We start from the raw sequence: 20,232 nt of genomic DNA on the forward strand, positions 1-20,232 counted from the left end.
TGAGCTCATCTAGCATTCTAGAGCTACGTATATAGCTCACTTTTGTGTAGGCTTGTGTAGGTGAAGCTGGTTCAAGCTGATGTTAGGTTTGATGTGGGTTTAGGTGGGCTTGTTACAAGTATTAATAGTGCTAAAATATTGACTATGTTATAATTATTGCTTTACAATTGTTGCTATTGGGTTTTAGATAGTATGTATCAAGTACTACCTCTTAGTCATTGATATTAATATTGCTATTATATATCCATAAAAAAATACTATTAGTGCTGTTGATTTTATTGTAATTAATATATTGTATTTATTTTTAAATAGTTAAAAAAGTAACTGGATGTGTACCTGTATACTGCATATGCATTATGCAGTCCCTTGACCGACTGCGTGCCATAGCTGCTTTGAAAACATGTTAGGTTTAATATGTTCTCACTATTTATGATGTCAATCTTTCTCATCAGATGCTCAATTATCCTTCTGTTTCTTTAAGTCTCTTTAAATTTGTTGATCGATCTCTTGTCAGATTTATGCTACCATTAGTCTTTCTTTCACAGTTGTTATAACATCATGGAACAGCTTACACAAGAGTTTGAAAAAAACAGCTAAGATTTTCAAAATAAGAGAGCAAAACAAGTAATAAATGGTAAGAAGTTATGGCATGATATCTGCTATTGCCAGACTTCTCATGGGCACAATCCTTTTCAATCCTATTGATAGACAACATATCTTTTATAATCCTGCAACGTCATAAATATAGCAAATGAATTCCTTATGAAACAATTCTTAAATTATGAAAGTAATACTGAATAATAAAGCAATTTACTGGAAGTCCTTTGAGGCCACATAATCGATCAATTAATTCAAAATACTTCCACTAGAGCAAGCATCCAGTTATTGTAGAATGCCAGAGAGGTTCCATACCTTGTCCATAATCCTTTCTGCACCCATGTGTTCCCAAAACAGCTATCTCAACTCCAGTTGAGGTCTAAAATAATTTCTTAATCTAGTTAAAGACTATGCTTTTTAGAGTATCTCTTCAAAACTATTCTGACTTGTTCTACAGCTACTGACCTGATTGTGGAGAGTGTGACTTCAGTTCTAAGCAAATTTGAAACAAATAAATTTGAATCAATTTTGGAAGAGGTGTGGCTCTATAATCTCATAAAGTACTTTCCTTAGGAACAAAAATTAGCAAAAAAATATAAAAGCATAATCTGAACCTTTTGATTAAGATCTTGGATTTTTCCATCTAGAAGTGCATCTTGGGATCAATGTACCCATTTTCTAACTTAAATCAATTGACTTCTAACTAAGAGAGTTTTTGTCCAATGGATGTAGTTCTTGATAAGAATAGTTGTGTTTACTTTTGGGTGGGGATACAAGTCCCCAGAACATTGTAAATGACTATCAAAAACTATGAAGCATTTATGGGCTGATCTCTTGGTTATTTTACAATTTAGTTAGATATTATCAACGCTGTAGGCCGGATTTGGCAAAGCTTTTAGAGAGCTAGAAAGCATTTTTTGGCTCTCTAAAAACATTTTTGGATGGTATAGTGGTATTTGATAAAAAATCTAGAAGATGTTGACTGTCAGACAATTGAAAAGGTCTACTTGGAAGAAGCTCCATTTTGGAGCTTCTCTCCAAAAGGTAGATATCAAGTTGTTTTGGTTTTAATGAAATTTTTGTGGTGACCAAAATGCCCATGAATATATACTATAAAAATATTATACTATGTAATAATATATTAATATGTAATAATAATTGTTGTGGTTCAAATTTGGCCAGAGTGTGACCACGCTGGAGGAGTCGAGGGAGCTGCTGGTCGAGACGAGAAAGGACGCCACCTTCCGTGCGCCGGCGTACCTGCACAAAGCCTCACCGGTGTTTCCGGTGAGGGCCCTTCGATGCTTAAGTTAGCGTGGAGTTTATGTTGGCCAAAAGGTTTTTTAGGCGTTACCTAATGGGGCTATTTATAGTCCCTATGGAGGTGCCTAAGTGGCGGAGATATAACCCGTCTTCATCATGGAAGGAGATGGCACTGGCCAAGTGGCGCATGGTATGGTGCTGCGCGTGCCGCAGGGTATGCCCCTTGTCAGCAGACATGGCTAGGGCAGCAAGGCGTAGTCCTTTGTTGACGTGTCTTAGCGTGGCCATCAAGTGAAGCATGGTGCGGTGAGGTTGTTGCAGGATATGGCTGCGACGCGTACTGAGCGAGATTAGCTCGGCCTTTGGCAGGAGCCGAGGTCGGCCTTGCCCGCTTGGCAGGGCACTGAGGTCGGGCCGACATGGGGGCCACGATATATATTCGGTGAGGTCGGCTTGGCGGGTTCTGAGATCGGCCTAGCCTCCCTGACTTTGAGGTCTGCTCAGCAGGGTGCCCCGAGCTCGGGCCAAGCGCGTCGTCGTATGAGGCGCCCCGAGCTCGGGCTGGGGCGCATCGTCGTATAGGACGCCCTAAACTTGGCTGGGGTAGGTCGTCGTTGTAGACTCCAGAGGAGGTTGTTGCAGGTCGTAGCAGCGGAGAGATTTGGCTGAGGTTGGGTTGGCCTTCGGTGAGGTTCGAGATCGGACTGGCTCTTAGCGGGATCGAGGTCCCGCTTGGTCGGTGCTGAGGTCTACTTGGTCGGAATGGGGTGGTCCCATGCTGTGAGCAGGACGATCCATTTTGCCCCCCATCAATAATAAGTGTAATACTTTATATCAAAATATTGTATTATAATTATTAATTGACATCATCTATGTTATATTATCATATCATATTATTATACTATAAATATATTATATTGTATTATATTATTGCATTACAGCATATAATAATAATATAATTATATTATATTATATCATATCTTATCATATTATATTGGATTATGTTATATTATACTAATATTATACTATGTAATAATACATTGCTTTATTATATTATATGACATTATATCATATTATGTTATACTATTGTGCTATAGTATACAATATTACTTTACACTATATTAAAATAATATTATATTACATTACAATATTATATCATATTATATTTCATTATAATAATATTATACTATGTAATAATATTTTAATATGTAATATTTAATATTACATTGTGTTATACTCTACTATATAATAGTATGTACTATCCTTTATTGCCATCTTGCCATACCAAAGTTTGGTTACCAAACACATGTTAAAGTTCCAAAGTACTTTAGAAATATAGTTACCAAATTACAAATAGCTTTCTGTAAAAACTCTGCTTCCCAAAGCTTGACTTCCTAAAAGCTCTATTTCCAAAAGCTCTACTACCAATAGCAATCCTAAATAGGGCCTTAGTCTTTTTATTGATTCACGAGATGAAAGGTGAGAAAAAAAGGTATTAGCAATCGATTTGATCTTTACCTTGTTGGGTGTGGTTCATTCATGTCTATCAACTATTGGTGATCATAACTTGGGGGTTATACCAGTCTGCCACTTGTTATATTTTGGCCCATTGACATCCCCACCAGTCTTAAGCATTTTAATGTTAAAGACTGCAAGCCTATGTAACTAGTTCAAGACATAAGATTTAGGAGGCTTTAAACAGAATGTTGAGTAGGAAAAACATGACTCTCATTACCAATTGACCATCTATTTGGTTGTTTCCGAGCATGCAATGCATGTAGAGGCCCTTCATGGTGCCACCAGTCGCCGTTGGCATGCCTACCATGCGATATCCTAAAAGAAAGGCCTGAGAAGGCTCCTCAATTGTGAGATCAAGTGCAACATGTATTAGACATCATGTCCTTTCCATTTTAATCTTCGTCATCTAGCATTATTTTGACACAGATCTTTTGAGTCACCATGGTTGTTCTTATCGATCTGGTGTATTTTGAGAAGGCATCAAGCTACTTATCTTTTTGTTGATCATTGGATCTATACAGCAGGAAACTTCTAAGGTGCCACACCCATTACCAAATATCTCATGAAGTTCTCTCCTGCACCTGTTTTCTAAGCATTTCCTATTCTAGAGACTTTTAAAGATCTGCTTCCCAGCACCTGCACCTGAATCTGCTTCATGCTTTCTCCTGCTTCAGGTAATTAAAGTTGGACCATTTAGCTCCAGGTGACTATGATGGAGATCCTTCTCTTCTGTTTTGTTTTTGATGATGATGCTGGGTTGATGGTTCAAAGGGTTAAAAGTAGATGACCTGTTCAGCTTAGTTATGGGTCAACTCTGAGAAATCTTCTTGTGGCATATGATGTCCCAATTTGTGATTTTCTTGGATGATTTTAATCATATATTTGACCAGTGTTAGCCTTGAGTAATATATTTTCATATTTATTCTTATCTCTTGTTCCCTTCATTTATTTTCCTAAAATGCTAGTTAGAAAAGTATATTACTAAAATTGTAGGGTTGTCGCACAAATGAGTGCCTTTTCATGTATGCTGACTTGATCATAGTGTATTGATCATCTTCAAGCTGTGTATGTAGTGGAAGAGGAAAAATCCAGGGAATCTTTAGTGACCTTGATGCTTTATTGATAAGCTTGTTGTTTCTTCTACTCACAGCCATGTGTTGTCTGCACCATGATTTTTCTCACATGCCAAAGTCTCACGAGCTGGTGCAGACCAGCCGTCACCCATTTTTCATTAAAAGAATGATTAATCATCTATTTAAAATGGTTGAAGAGCTCCTGAAAGCTTATGCAAGAAAAACGATATCCATGTCCCTTCTGTGTTCATAGTAATTTGTGGTCAGCTTTGCAACAAATTCTTAATGTTTTCCTTTTAGTATTAACGGCAATGGGGTATCCTGGAATCCTTCCTACCCTCCTTAAAACTAGCTCTGGAAGCCTCTCAGGCGAAGTGCCCTATTCTCCTTAACCCCTTGGAACTCATACCTGTGGTGGATTCAGGAATTTTAAGTTGACATTTTGTAATTCTTATTCTAGGGGAGGAAGCTTTTCTGTTCTTTTAATTCAGTGATAGCTTTTACATGTTAATTAGCTATGCTGGAAATCGAGTATAGTAAAGCAAGCTAACAGCAAAGTTAGATTTTCTGCCAACATATTTTCCATACTGTTCTAGATAGGAAACTGGAAAATTTTCAGTCCACCATAAGGCAATCTATTTGTCCTCATGAGGACGTGATGTACTGCAAACCACTGAAAATGGGCAAGGAAATGTGGCACCATATTACTTACGTGAAGATTTTGCGTTTTAGCATACCTTTATAACTAATAGCCCACAATTTTGGTCTCTTGGTTCGCAGTCAACTCTAACATGCCAGCACTGTATTGCTTTCCACTTGATGATTGCTTACTATGCATGCAATTACTGACCGTATATTTATTAATTATTAGGACCATAACATTATTCATCTGCTGTCTATGTGTCTGCCATGCTTGTGACATAAACCTTGATGGTAATAAATGACAAAGTAGGTTGTGCAATACTATCCCAAATTAACTGGGATGAGGCTTGTTGGGTAAAGTTATAATATAAATTTTCTGCATACAAGTACTATTTTAGTGCCTGGGCATGGGATATGTATTTATGGATAATAAAAAGATTTTTATTTATGATATCTATTGATAATGTCCTGATTAATCTTTTGTCTCATCCGATGTTATAACTGTGAAGCTATTCTTAAGCAAGACGGAAGGTGAACAGTTCATTTTGTTGCTCATATTTCATTCCTTTTTGGCAGGAACTGGGCATGCTGTTAAGGACAACACTATCTTTCTGGTATTTGGAGACCATAGTTTGACATTCTATCTCACTCCACAATTGGTTTATCTTTTTCTACGGAATCAGACACATTTCCAACCATTCTTTTACCCAGTATGAAATGGCAGCTAATCTACTAACTCAAATGTTTATTCAAAGATATCATTATGACATGTGAAGGACATTATTTGGGTTTACACCCTTTTATTATTATCATTTATCTGGATATAAAAAGCAAGGAATCAAAAATTTTAATTTACATGGCTAAATTCTCGATATTGATTAACATCAGATTCAGAAACTTCTTGTTATCAGCAGGTTCAGTGTTATTCAGCTTTATCTTCTTGCATATAAACTTCCACTGAATTTGTATGAGGACGTTCCCCTGCAACCCTATTCTACATGTAATCTGCTGCAGAGCTAGTGACAGATTAGGGACAAGGTTTGCATTTTGTCCAGAGGAAGACTTTTATTTTCCTATTTAAGTGGGTTAAAATGTGTTAAGAGCATCAAAAGTCGCTGTTCTTGAGCTGGGATTCATGGTTATTCCAATTTTTGACAAACCAGGAAGACTTTGTTGGAAATCAGATTGCTAGGTAACATGGATATATATCTATTTCTCAGTAAATTTGCAAGTTTAGGGGTTAGTTGATAACCATCAATTTTAATTAGTATAGAAATGATTGTACAGTATAATTTGAAATCAGTATTTAGAGTTTATTAGAAGAGTATGGAACGTGATATGTTGAGATAAATATAATTGGCATGAATATGCATGCTAGATATCTATCTGCTAAATTTCCATAATGAATTCATAACAGACTTACATCTAATGTGAAAATAGAAATGGAACGCTCACTAGAATTTTGACAACCCCATTACAATTTTCCAACTGTAGAATGTTGCATACTCTAATGCATAATAACCTAGTTTCAGATGGCAAAGATGTTCTGGCTATTTTGTTGTGAAAAAATAATGAAAATATATATATAAAAAACAAGGGTCCATTCAACATTACAATGTTAACCTCTGTAAGGAATGCTTTGCTCTGCCTTTCTAACAAAGTATTTGTTCTCATAACTGAAACAATTGCATTTTTGCAGCATGAGGATCCTTAGGTCTTTTCATGTTTTGGCTAACAAAATATGGATTTTTCCGTTTCTTACATTTAGGATGCTTTTAATGTTGAGAACTTGATGATCATTTTGTGGGTATAATTTGTGTGCTTTAGTGACAGCCTTTATAGAACCGACCATAGAATCATACATACTTTGTTTCTGATCAAAATTGTTGCAATAGAATATCTAATTGCACCTTTTCCATTAATTTGAGGATTATATAGTATTATATTATACAGTTCTAGTAGTTTATCTGGTTGCAGGATATGATTCATGTCTTCCAACAAAAGACCTGTTATAAAGGATGATGAATGTTGAAGGGTTTTGCAGAATTTTAGCTTTCTCAAATTTCCTAATGCTACTAAATAGAGCTGAAAATGAGCCGAATTTTATTCGACCACATCCATTTCCATATGCGAAGTGGATCAGATTAATATAGAAATTTTGATATCTGGTTGCATCTGAATTTGAATTCAGATATTTATTTATAAATCTTGCTGGATATGGATCAGAATTTTGATTTTAAAGACTCTTTGAATCCAGATCCAGATTTTTGGTAAAAAATTCTAAAAAATAAACTGTATAACGTAGCATTCAGAGGCTACATTATACATTCCTATTTTAATGAGTTTATCTTATTCACATATATTTAAATCATTAAATAATTATTTAATGTATATTATGATATTTCATATTTTCATCATTATTTTTTGTAAAAATATTTTCTCTTTGATAAAAATGAAAAATGGACATACTTTATTTTATTCTTTATGGTATTTTCAAATATTTATTGTTAAAAATATTGAAAAATGAACCTCTATGTATTCCTATATTCGTATATAATTTTCCTTATAAGTTTTCGAAGAATAGATAATTCATGATATAATTTTATTTATACTATAATTTAAAAGTAAGAACAATATTGAATGCAAAAAAATATTGATATTTTAATATTATATTTTATATTAAATAATGTTTGATTTTTAATATTTTGATACAAATCTGATCGTGACTTGGACACTTGACCACCTTAGTTTTTGTGCAGCTTAATAACCATGCCTTAAATCCTTAGTTATTTGTTTGTCTTGTGTGGTCTGCATAGCGAATTCTATCCCAGTCTTGTATGATGATATGGTTAATGATGGTTTTCATCAGCCAATTCCACTAAAATTCGGTTTATGTCCGAATAATATTAGACTTATATGTACATTGGGATAGAAAAATATGGATATAAATAATATCCAACTTAAATCTGTATTCGTTTAGAACAAATATGGATATGCTTAATATTCGATTCTTATCTGTTTCTGTTTAAAACAACAACAGATACTAATTAGGTATCAGTTTAATAGCCCGATCCATATCCATCATATCTGTTTTCATTTAAAATATGGATAAAAAATATAGATTTACCAGCATCCGACCCGTATCTTGTCCATTTTCAGCCATACTATTTAATCAATACCGTGTTGTCATAGTTTGAACTTTGAAGTTTTACCCAACACTTGTAACCCAAACTGAAATGTTGCAAGTTTGGCTAGAACTGATCTGAAACTAGTAGGGTCAGTTTTGAAATTCAGGTCGAAAATAAACTCATGGAACCAAAATGAGTGTAAATCAGAACCTTGGTCCTGGCAGGAAACTATCAGCAACTAAGGTCAATTCCAAAATCCCAGCTGAAACAAAATTTTGGAACCAAGTTGAGTGTATATATGGTGTATTAGTATAAATTTCCTTCTCATTTTTTCACTATTTTAAATGTTGTGAGACATTTTCTCAAAATTAAACGAATTTATGACATTTGAGAAGCTTTGTTTTCCAATGAAAATTCAAAACTCAACTTTTGGAAGTCGATATCTGTATTCTTAAACTCAAATATCGTATTTTGCATGTTAAATTACCATGGAAAAATATGACAACAATAGCATCTGAAGGCATTGTTATTCAATATTTTATGTATAGTAACAACTTTTTGATTATTTCAGTTAAAAACCAAAAGCAATATAAAGGTCCTAAAAGAATACGACATAACTTAAACTGATTTATACTTTATTTCCTAGACTTATTTTATTTTCTTTTTTTACATTTTTGCCTAATTTTGATTGACATAGGTTTTTTTATGATATTTAATAAAAATAAGAGACAAGGCCATGGTTTGCCGTGCCGACCCTATTCGCCTTATGTTGGCTGTACAATACTGTACTATTAGGGTACCAATACAGGTTCAGTATTGCATAGGGGCTGGATCAGTTTGTTGTATACGAGTTCTGCGCGGCTTCATATTGTACCATGTAGCGCCCGCTTTGTGATGGTACCATTCCTAGGCATGTGAAAAGTGTCTCCAACCTTATGTCGGTACGAGCTGTACGGTACCAACTTGGAAGGTATCAATCCAGCTAACTATGAACAAGATTACCATAATTGGCATTTATTTCATCTAGGTAAAACCAGAACCATCTTTGTAGACTGCCTAAAACTAAAATTTTGTTTTCATTCCTTGTCCTTATTTATGAGGCCTATAACCAATGATGACCCGTTCTTTGACCTATAGAAGTTCTTTCATGTATTACCAACTGATTAGTGTAAGCATTTAGGGGCTTATCCATAATGAACAAGGGCCAGGTTGATCTATACAACTGGTTGTGCAAGCTGCTGCTGAGGTGATTTCTATGTTGAATCCTGGATTTCAGTTATGATGGTTGGTTGGCAAGCAAGCCTGCTGGCTAGCTGCCTTGCAGTATATATGAAATCAATTTGAAAGACGATGACAATTCAGTGTTATTTTCAGGATATATAAGCTTTTGAAGCAGTTTAAAGTTGGTGACCATGTTCAGCGCATGATTGTTAAGATCATCAATGACTTTGTTCTTTCTTTGGATGTCATAAAACAAGCCCCCCGCCCCCAACCCCCCCCCCTCTCTCTCGGCTTCACTCAATCTCCCTTGGCTTATCAGGTTTATGATCTCCTATGCAATTAGGGTTCTCTAGCCAAGAGGGCTTAGAAACAATGATCTATTATGAAAAACAAGTGAGATGAATGAGTGGGAAATTTGTGTACAAGTTTTTCACTGGAATAGTGTTGTTAAATCTTTGAAATCAACCAACCTTGGAGACTTGGATACCCAACAAGGCATTGTTGGCCTGTGATGTAATCAAAGAAGGAACAAGGCGCGGAGATCAATAGATAGCAGAGCCCCCTGTTCTTATGATCTTGTTTGAATAATCTCCTCCATGCAAGTATGGTTTTGATTTACATTTAATATCAGGGCTCTCTTGACCTGTATGTCTGAAAGTTGCAGCAACAGTTTTCATAACTTAATGATGCAGCATTGGTGCTATGCGACATCTCTAGATTCCTTTTGTGTTTCTTGACTTCAGTTGTATCCCATAACTGATAGCTGTTTTGATGGGAAAATGATTTAGTGAATGGAGATCGCGATTTCATCCTCCATGGATCAGATTGTAGAAGCAATTCCTCGAGCATGCGAGCGCCTTAATTCTCTGTGCAATTACTTGCTGCATGTTAATACTGCCCTTGGAGTGTGACTAAATCTTTACACACTTTTTTCCCATACACGTATTTGGACGATTTCAAGCCCGTTCCATCTCAAACCTGATGTGAAGTTGCCTGCTCGGTATCCAAAGTCCTCTTCATTCTTCCAATAAATCCTCGATGTATTGAAGGATACTCGTGTGACCGACAGGTTTCTTGAATACACTATAGTCACAGGTGAAGCTGGATGGCTTAACTGATTTCCTAATTGAAGAGGATGCTTGTGCTTGGTGTTTTTAAGAGACCTCTGTTTTGTTTTGTGAGACATATGGCAAAGATTTAGGCGGAACCAAATGCTTGCGTTTCCTTCCTAGGTCCCTGATCTCTTGCATCTATCTCCCATTGTTTCCAATATTGTGGTGTTCCAAAGGCATGGAGTATTCATTTATCCTTCTAGGTTTTCCATGCTATATAATTTAACGTTCAACCCTAAGTGACTGCTCCCAATGATGCAAATGGGAAGAAACGGCCCTCTAGTCGACTTGGATTGCCCCCTCCACACAGGTGGGGATACAGGCTACTCTGGGGGATAGAAGGATGTCATCTGGGGTTCACAGTTTGCAGATTCTTGAACGAGTATTGGTACCCAGTGCCACTACCTTACTCACCTAGTCTCCTGTCTCGTTGGGCTTCAAAAAGACACGGGAAAGGAGAGGCTAGCAAACCCTTCACTATGCTGATCCCATATGTCAATGAGAGGATGGGTATTTGATGCGTTCACAATCCTTTATCAGCCACATTGAAAGTACCATAAGGGAAAGACGAGGTCTTCAAAGAAAATACACACCTTCCACTGCCGCACCCTACATGATAAGATTCTTTGGAAGCGCAGGTTGCTCGATCCTGATGTTCACCTCACCTTGTAGGTCATTACCTAAGGGAAACACTTTTATTTCAGGAGACTATTCCCATCAAACAATGCTGGGAATTTCATCCTTTTCCCTTGAAATAAAAGCAGGGAACTTCAACAGCATGCCATATGTGTCTAATGGAGGATCACAGAATTGCCTTGGCATACACAGCGCCAGTGGTATTATTCTATCACATATAAAGTTTCTTGGCAAAAATCAGATGAAAATTTATGTTACCCCTGTTAACCTACAGAAGCACACAAGAAGCCCAACACAGATTGTGTCCATAATATCTTCAGCTTAAAAATACCATAATTGATGGATTGTAAATCATGAATGCCATGCACTGAGCTGCACTGACATGATCAAGAAAAGAGTCTAACTTCGAGCTCCAACTGGTTTTTTTATAACAAAACAGCCGGTGGAAACTTCTGAAAAAGCAGAGGGAAACAAAGAGCAATACAGACATTATCTCATTTTGCCTGAGGATGTGAAGCAATAAAGTCAACGGCTACACTAATGGAGTCAATCTTGTCTGCTTCGTTGTCAGGGATCTCAAAGCTAAATTCTTCTTCTAGGGCCATGACAATCTCTACACCGTCCAAACTATCCAGGCCAAGGTCCTTCTGGAAATGAGCATTTGGTGTCACCTGCACAACAACCACAATATTAGACCAATGTAGTTTTAGATCTTATTAGGTGTAATATCAATTAGCAGTATGAAGTTTGGAGTTTCTTTTTATCTCCAGAAATTCATATGCACCCAACATTTTGAACCTCATGTTACTCATACTATTTTTACAAAAAAGTCCCCCAAGTTTGCAGGATACCCCTGAGGTACACATCCTGTAGCCTCATTTGTTTCTATTTAAATGTCTTCCTTTGACCATGATCGAGGCATAATTTTTAAGTAGGTAGTAAGTCTAAATAACCACCTTATCCACACTCTATATGCCTTGTTTTAGTTCTAAATTTTTGATTCATTAACCTTGATAAATCAAATTTAACATTGGAGATTAAATTTGTTCCGTCAAGAAACAATACACCATTCGTGAATTAAATACAATATAGTCCTGAATCAATAATCCATCTGTGGTAGTCTAAAATGACAAGGGCTTAAAGGTCAATTACTAGTGCAGGCTTAGATAAATATTCCATTGTGGTGTCACAGCTAGCTTTAATGCATGTATTATTGCTCCGTGCATGTCTGTGACAATATGAAGATCAATCTCCGATATATGCTATTAACCAATTGCCTCTGATGTACGGTATCACATATGTTCAGTATGCCGATACAGACATCAATTCTTGCTCTTATCTGGATTTGTTTTTCCATCAATTGCCTATGCATATCATATATCTAGGTTTTTTTGTTCAATTGCATGATCGTGTTTTTTTTTTTTTTTAATTTCCAATATAACAAGCTTCTCCAAGAATATCATAACAAGCATGCTTAAGCAAGAACCCAAGCACTAACTCTAACTAGAGAGATTTACAAAAAGTGACCTACAGCCTTAAGAGTGTAAGAATAGCATAAAGCTTTCAAAAAGTGCAGCAGAAGCTAGGAAAGAGCACAAAGAAACAACAAACTTGCATAAGAACTTTGATCAGAAAGAAATCAAGGCATCTATTATTATCCATAGCCCAACAATACTAAGAGATACTAATATATGATATATCAATGACGAGGACAGGAACAAGTTTAAGGTAGTGAATAACAAATACAAGCTCGATAAACGATCCAAGAGATTTGATCAGAAAGAAGTCAAGGCAACAATACCTACTATCGCGCATGCTAGGTTAGTTAACTATTTTAGAAGCCAAAGATAATAAAAATGTTCCACATGTATATTATCAAACAATATTCACTATCAGCTTCAGTAGGAAATGTGGATAAGGCCATTCCAACAGATTTTTCAAGGTATTTCAGTTTTATAACTACTTTCTTTCAATTAGGATCAAATCGATATTATTCCACCCTCTACTGTCCATGTTTTGAAGTAAGATCATGGTACATGAAATTAACACACTCTCAAGGAATTCAAACCAACTCTAACACTTTCTATGGAAAAATAAATATATAAATGAAAAATAAACAAACAACTAATGTGACAGACCGTTAAACCATACTCACAAAATGTTAATCGAGTGACGAACTACAACAATTCGGGAAATTCCAAATGCCGAATCACATGAAATATCAGAATAAAACGGTGCCCTAAGAAGAGTCTCAGAAATGAAATAAACCCTAAATGAACACTGTTTTCCAAGCTTACATTCAAATCAAAGGAACCCTAGACTCCCGAGGAACTGGGGGAGTTGGGATCGAGATTACCTTGGAGGGATCGACCTTCTGGAAATTCTTGACGACGGTGATGATCCGATCGGCGACCTCAGACTTGTCGAGGAAGGTGCCCCTGACCTCCTCGCTGGAGAAGCCGCGGTGGCGGAGGAGGAGCTGGGCGAAGAAGAAGGGAGCCGCCCGGTGAAGAGACGCCGGAGATGCCGCCGTCACCCTGAGGTGCTTGAGGAGAGCGCTTCTTGCCGCCGCCGCCGCCGCCGCCGCCGCCGCCATTAGAGAGCAGAGCAAGAGAAAAGCTCGGAACTTCGAGGAATGACTTCCTCTCGTTTATAGCGAATATTAAACTACCCGAGGGTGGTGGCGGGCAGAGGTGCGAGGGTTAGACGTTTCCCATGCCCCCTTCAGCTCACGTGTTTCCCAAATTTGGCGGTGCGCGGGGATCGTTCTCAACGTCGGACGGAACAGGTTGGGTGGTTCTATATACACCCCCCCTATTGCTAAGGACACCCCCCAAAAACCAAAAAAATAATATCCAAACTAACCTTTAGTGTAATTACCATATTGCCCTTGAAATTTTCTCAGTACACCCCCCCTTCCTCCTCCGTTTCGTTTTGAAAAGAAAAAAAAAACACCCCTCAAACCCCCCTTAAACCCCTCGATCCATTTACATCGTTTAGGCGATCTTTGAAGGAGATTTAAGCCCCATTCGAAGCATGGACAAGCAACTAGTGATTTGGGACGAAGAATCGGCCGCAAAGGTACGTGTTCCACCTTGTTTCGAAATTTTTTTTTTCACGGTTCGTGCTCCGTTCGGCACTGGATCGCCGAACAAAAGGCTTCTGTTCGGCTGAACAGTGCCGAACAGAAGGCTTCTGTCCGGCTCTGTGCAGCCGAACAGAAGCCTTCTGTTCGGCACTGTGCAGCCGAACAGAAGGCTTCTGGTGCCAATTGCAGCGGGTCGGCCCCATGGGGCCGAACCGAAGGCACTGGTTCAAAGAACCAGTGCCGAACGATTTGGGGAGGCGGGGGGGAGCTACCTCGAGGTGGTCGTGGAGGCGCCGGCGAGGTGCTCGTTGCTCGGGAGATGGCCGGGGAGGTGGTTCCAGGAGAAGCCGGCGAGGTGGTCGGAGATCGGGAGAATGCCGGCGACGAGAGGGAGAAGGGGGAACGGGGGGGTTTTGGGCGTTGGCGAGGTGCTTTGGGCGGAACAGTTCAAAGGGAGACGGAGGGGGTTTGGCCGCCGGCGAGGTGCTTGAGGCGAGGTTTTTTGGGCGGAAGGGAGAAGCCGGCGGGTGTTTTGGAGGGGAAGAGCGGGGTGGGGGGAGGGTTTGGGGGGTGTAGAGAGCAATTTAGGTGAGAGGGTGGGGAGGGTGGGGGGTAATTTAGGAATTTTTAATTTTTTAGGGGTGTCCTTAGCAAATGGGGGGGTGTAGAGAGTATTTAATTTTTTTTTAATTTTTGGGGGGTGTCCTGAGCAATAGGGGGGTGTATATAGAACCACCCGAACAGGTTCCGTTGGAGGTTTTTATCATGCGGCTGAGGGCGTTTTGAGAAGGCCAAATATGATGGAGGGTCCGATGTGCCTATTTTTGGCCTACCATACTTAATCGGATAGAAACGTGGCTTTTCGAGGATAGGTAGCTACATCAAAAAATAGTGGCGGCCAGAGTCTTTCTTCATGTATCGAAAGTTCATCACCAGTGCACTATCCTCTTTTTCTGAGACGGCTAGGGACATCTGGGTCTCTCATCCAGTTGAGTCAGTGATCAGGTTTGTTTTTATTTCCTGAGAGTCCCCACCCCCTAGCTTTCTTAAGGTGAATTTTGATGGCAGTACTGCTGAGCGTGGTGGTGGTGGTGGGTGTCAGCTTTATTATCAGAGAATACCACTCCAGATTTGTAGCGGCTGGTAGACGACGGATCTATGATACCTTTATCATAGGAGCAGAGTTGAGGGAGGCATGGAAGGGCGTCTCCTATGCGAGGCACGCTCTGGTTGCGAATTGCATCCACCTAGAGGGTGACTTGACCTTTGTGATCGAGGGGATCCGCAGCTGACACACCGAGATGGATGGGCAATCTTTGCTCCAGGACATACAAAGGATAGCAGAAGACTGTGGCTCCTTCAAAGCCACTCATGTTTATTAGAAAGGTAACACAACTGCTGCTTGGGTGGCCTCCTACGCGGCGCATTACTCGAGGAGTTTCCTCTGGCTGAACTAGGCGGATATTCCCTACTTGCTTAGCGAGCTTTTTTTTTCTGATTTTATTAGTTGTACTCATATACGCATGGTGTAAGGAGCCGGCGTATCAAAAAAAAAAAAAAACTGGTGATAAACCCTTTCGAGTTCTAATGTTGCCACGGAGCCTTCTTCTCTAATTTTCCATCCAAGCCGTACCAACAAAAAGCCCATAGTGTCATGATATATATATATATATATATATATATATATATATATATATATATATATATATATATATATATATATATATATGTTGCTGGAAATTGGACCCGGGGGCGACCGTCGGCTGAGAGGGGAGGAGCTCCGCTGCTGGAATGATAGGTGGCGGTGCGTCAGCTGGTGGCGTCCTCCTGGAGAACCTGCAAGAAGCCGGTAGCCGGGATCTCCGGCGCCGGCCCTCCGATGCTTAAGTCAGAGGGGGCTAGTATATGAGTGGAGTAAAAAAGGAGAATGTTTGTTCTTGTCCCCGTTCTCCTTTTCCCCAGGTTTCCTTTTATAGAAGGATATTATATTACCTGGGAGGTGACAGGGAAAATTGTCTTCTTCGTGATAATTGGGCACGATCATGCTCATTAATGGCGTTGTGGAGGATGAGACCGGATCAGACCAGAGTCAGCGAATTGTCATGGTCGATCGGACCTGGTGGAATGGTTCAACCGCCGGCCGTGGTGGGCCTGGGATTCGTAGATAGTAAGTGCATTAATTGCTGAGTGAACCGGTGATCAGGGAGAGCCATACGTTTTGATGGTCCAGTGATTCGGAGATCATCTCGAGCCGTGTTCATTAATGGTTGAGTGCACTGGAGGCCTGCAGAGACCATACGCATTAATGATCGGGTGTGCCGGATGCCTGCGAAGGTCACGTGCTTTAATGGCTTGACGACAGTAGCAGAGTACGATGGAGCTGGATATCTGGTTGTCAGATTCTCTCTAAGGAATCAGGCTGGGGTCGAATATTTGAACAAGGCATTCTAGGGCTCGGCACCTGGCCGGGTGCCGAGCCGAGCCAGTTGCTCAGTGGGGCGCCTCTAATTCGAGCGTCGTGAGGTCGGCGCGTTCTAGTCGGCGTTTTCTGGTCGGGCGCTTTCTGGTCGGGCGCCTTTTTGGTCAGCGCGACTCCGGGCTGGCGCGACTTGGGTTTTCCCGTGTCACGAGATTGGCGCCCCCTGGTCGGGCGCTTTTCCGGTCGGGTGCCTTCTGGTCAGCGCCTTCTGGTCAAGCGCCTCCGGGCTGGCGCGACTTGGGTTTTCCCCCAACAATATATATAAGATTAAGAAAGATTTTTTTTGAACAAAATTATTGAGATGCTCCTTCAAATATAGACAAGTCACTCTTACAGGGTAGTTCTATATACACCCCCCCTATTGCTCAGGACACCCCCCAAAAACCAAAAAAAAAATACCCAAACTAACCTTTAGTGTAATTACCATATTGCCCTTGAAATTTTCTCATACACCCCCTTCCTCCTCCTCCGTTTCGTTTTGAAAAGAAAAAAAAAAACACCCCTCAAACCCCCCTTAAACCCCTCCTCCCCCGTTCCCCCTTCTCCCTCTCGTCGCCGGCATTCTCCCGATCTCCGACCACCTCGCCGGCTTCTCCTGGAACCACCTCGCCGGCTTCTCCCGAAATTTTTTTTTTTCACGGTTCGTTCTCCGTTCGGCACTGGATCGCCGAACAAAAGGCTTCTGTTCGGCTGAACAGTGCCGAACAGAAGCCTTCTGTTCGGCAACCCTCAACCGAACAGATCTGTTCGGCTGCACAGTGCCGAACAGAAGGCTTCTGTCCGGCACTGTTCAGCCGAACAGAAGCCTTTTGTTCGGCGATCCAGTGCCGAACGGAGCACGAACCGTGAAAAAAAAAAAATTCGGGAGAAGCCGGCGAGGTGGTTCCGGGAGAAGCCGGCGAGGTGGTCGGAGATCGGGAGAATGCCGGCGATGAGAGGGAGAAGGGGGAACGGGGGGGTTTTGGGCGTTGGCGAGGTGTTTTGGAGGGGAAGAGCGGGGTGGGGGGGGGTTTGGGGGGTGTAGAGAGCAATTTAGGTGAGGGGGTGGGGAGGGTGGGGGGTAATTTAGGAATTTTTAATTTTTTAGGGGTGTCCTTAGCAAATGGGGGGGTGTAGAGAGTATTTAATTTTTTTTTAATTTTTGGGGGGTGTCCTGAGCAATAGGGGGGGTGTATATAGAACCACCCACTCTTACACCATCTTTATTTTAAGATATGCCAAACTAACCCTTTAAGTTTTCAAAATATTACAAAATTGTCTTGCGGCTCTCCGACCAGCAGATGACGTTATCCTGCCGTTTTAGCTGATGAAGATGCCAATGGATGTTGGCTTACCCCTCTCAATTTCAAGGGTTACTCCATTTAAATCCCCTGCTCCTATCCTCCATTCTTCGACAATTTTTTAGTGAGCACCGACAATCCCACCCTCCGCTTGGGTCCGATCATCCCTCCTTTCTTACGAACCATCATAGTAAGCATCCGAAGAGCTCGAGAAATCACCATCGAGCCGTGAAGGGAGCTTCACCATTTCTTCGGCTAGCAATGAAATTTTTCCTTGAAGAATCTTGATTTATCGCACAACACACGTTGTGGTATTTGTTTGGAGGTCAACTTCTATTTAGCCATCAAAATCCTTGATTTAGAGGCTGAATTTTGGTTTGTTTGTGCTCAATATATGTTCATGCATGCGATTGATTATTTTTTATGGTTCCATGGTTTAATGATGTTTACGTGCATGCAATGTTCACTGGTATGTGTTGTGTTGTGGTCCCTCTTACCTATGGTCCAACAATTGGTGACTGATAGTCCCTTGTTAAGGAATTTTTTTTGGCTCTATGCCCATATATTGTGGTCCCTTATGTCTTGTATGCGTAAATTCCCTTTTCACCCTAACTATGCAATAGTGGAAGCATAAAAAAAGCCTTTTTGACTGTAGTAACCACCATGGAAGCTAAACTATATTTTTGACCGGTAGCCATAGTGTAAGCCTTAAGTGCATATGATTTTTGAATGACGTGGTGGCTTTTTGAATGCACGGTGGAAGCATAAAAAAAAGTCTTAACCACTGCTGCATTTTTTTATGCTAAACTGGCCGATAAAAAGCAGTTGATTGGAGCACTGTATTTCAATTTTTTAACCTCTGAAACATGAGTCAAAGCATGCACGCAATAATTTTCAACTGAGCGCAAGACACTTAAAACTATCTCTTGCAATGGAACTATAGTTCCTTCTGTGTTATGGCTGCACCTATCACTGGTTTCATATAAGTTGCAATGTGCCATTTTATATAGTTGTCTATGTCATGTAAGAAGATTGTGAAGTTATCTATTTCATGTTAAGTTCATGCATTTTCATTTCTATAAGTTATCTATTTTCATGTAAGTTCTTGTATTTTATGGCCATTCTTGCAGGGATAGATAGTTATTTATTCACCATATAGATTCACTACAAGGGATCCACCAAGTATCTCCCCCAGTATCATTACATTGGTGGATCTATCAGCCCCTACGATAATTATGACCTAGATAGTTTCAGTATGATAGAGATTGAAGATATGCTGGGCCAATTAGGTACAAAAATTATACCCGTTTCTACTACCTTATGCAAGGGCGCACCTTTGAGAATGGCTCAAGGAAACTTAGATGTGATAGAGACATTTAGAAATGTTGAAGACTAGGTGAGTGAGGGATGTTGAGGCACAAGGTGGATGAAGCAATTGGTGCCATGGTAGCATCTAGGGGAGAGATGACTCCTCAAGGGAGCAATAAGGCTAAGGTAGTAGGTTCTATAGCCATTTCAAGGAAGCAGTTGCATCCAAGCCCAAGACCAAGATTAAAAGAGTAGTAGTCAAATGGTAAAGTAGTTGATGCCAAGGGGAAGGAAGTTGCAGCCACACATAAGGAAGAGATAGTGCTGGGAAGGTGAAGAAGAGAGGTGGTGTTGCCAATATCGAGTCTACAAATGGCAGTGGCACCGGTAGTGACACAATGCATCTCTTAGTGAGCTAAGGGAGTCGGACGATGAGGATGACAATGATTTATTTGATGAGCATGTTTACAAAGATCTTATTAAGGAGAAGATGAGAGCTTGGAAAGAGCATTCTAGGCTTAGCGTAGATGCAGATTTTCTTGAAGAGGAGTGGCCTGTGGAGAGAAAACCAGAGAGTAGTGATAGCTCTGACCTCCGCAGCATGGCTAGTGATAGTGGTTCTGATGATGGGATTCGGGATTTAGATTATCCTGAATTTAATCAGACAATCAAGCTTGCGGTTGGAATGAGGTTCAACTCCACCTCTATGTTTAGGAAGGTGCTGTAGCTTTATTCGATTCAGGAGGGATTTGATTTTGTGTACAAAAAGAATGAGAGAAACAGACTTAGTGCTATATGCAAGAAAGACTATGGGTGGAGGATACATGCTTCACTGGTATAGAGGGAGGAGACCTCTCAGATTAAGGCCTTCCCGTTAGTGCAGGTGT

The 20,232-nt window shown here is 40.0% G+C and overlaps 2 protein-coding genes across 6 annotated transcripts in view; one reads left to right on the forward strand and one right to left on the reverse strand.

Moving 5' to 3' along the window:
• LOC103705599 (DDT domain-containing protein PTM) overlaps positions 1-5,980 on the forward strand; it is a 30,237-nt gene extending 24,257 nt beyond the window's left edge. For 2 of the 5 annotated variants that reach the window (XM_026804075.2, XM_026804077.2), the window contains 2 exons: positions 3,900-4,052; positions 5,670-5,980. The gene's annotated coding sequence lies outside the window, so the exon portion shown is untranslated. The remainder of the gene's footprint in view (positions 1-3,899; positions 4,053-5,669) is intronic. The other 3 variants (XM_008789370.4, XM_008789371.4, XM_026804076.2) reach the window with 2 other exon arrangements.
• A 5,514-nt stretch (positions 5,981-11,494) lies between these two features.
• LOC103705600 (acyl carrier protein 2, mitochondrial-like) lies at positions 11,495-13,958 on the reverse strand. Its single transcript, XM_008789372.4, has 2 exons — positions 13,547-13,958; positions 11,495-11,861 (listed from the first exon to the last, which is right to left on the reverse strand). The coding sequence occupies exons 1-2, from the start codon at positions 13,784-13,786 to the stop codon at positions 11,685-11,687; spliced, it is 417 nt and encodes a 138-aa protein (XP_008787594.1). The 5' UTR covers positions 13,787-13,958; the 3' UTR covers positions 11,495-11,684.
• Between the last annotated feature and the right edge of the window lie 6,274 nt (positions 13,959-20,232).

This window comes from Phoenix dactylifera, unplaced genomic scaffold (genome assembly GCF_009389715.1).
Source record: "Phoenix dactylifera cultivar Barhee BC4 unplaced genomic scaffold, palm_55x_up_171113_PBpolish2nd_filt_p 000146F, whole genome shotgun sequence".
Taxonomy (NCBI): Eukaryota; Viridiplantae; Streptophyta; class Magnoliopsida; order Arecales; family Arecaceae; genus Phoenix; species Phoenix dactylifera.

Coding starts and splice junctions, on each gene's coding strand:
- LOC103705600 (XM_008789372.4), bottom strand. CDS start 13,786: ATGGCGGCGGCGGCGGCGGCGGCGGCGGCGGCAAGAAGCGCTCTCCTC. Junction 11,862..13,546: donor AGAAGGTCGATCCCTCCAAG/GTAATCTCGATC, acceptor GTTGTTGTGCAG/GTGACACCAAATGCTCATTT.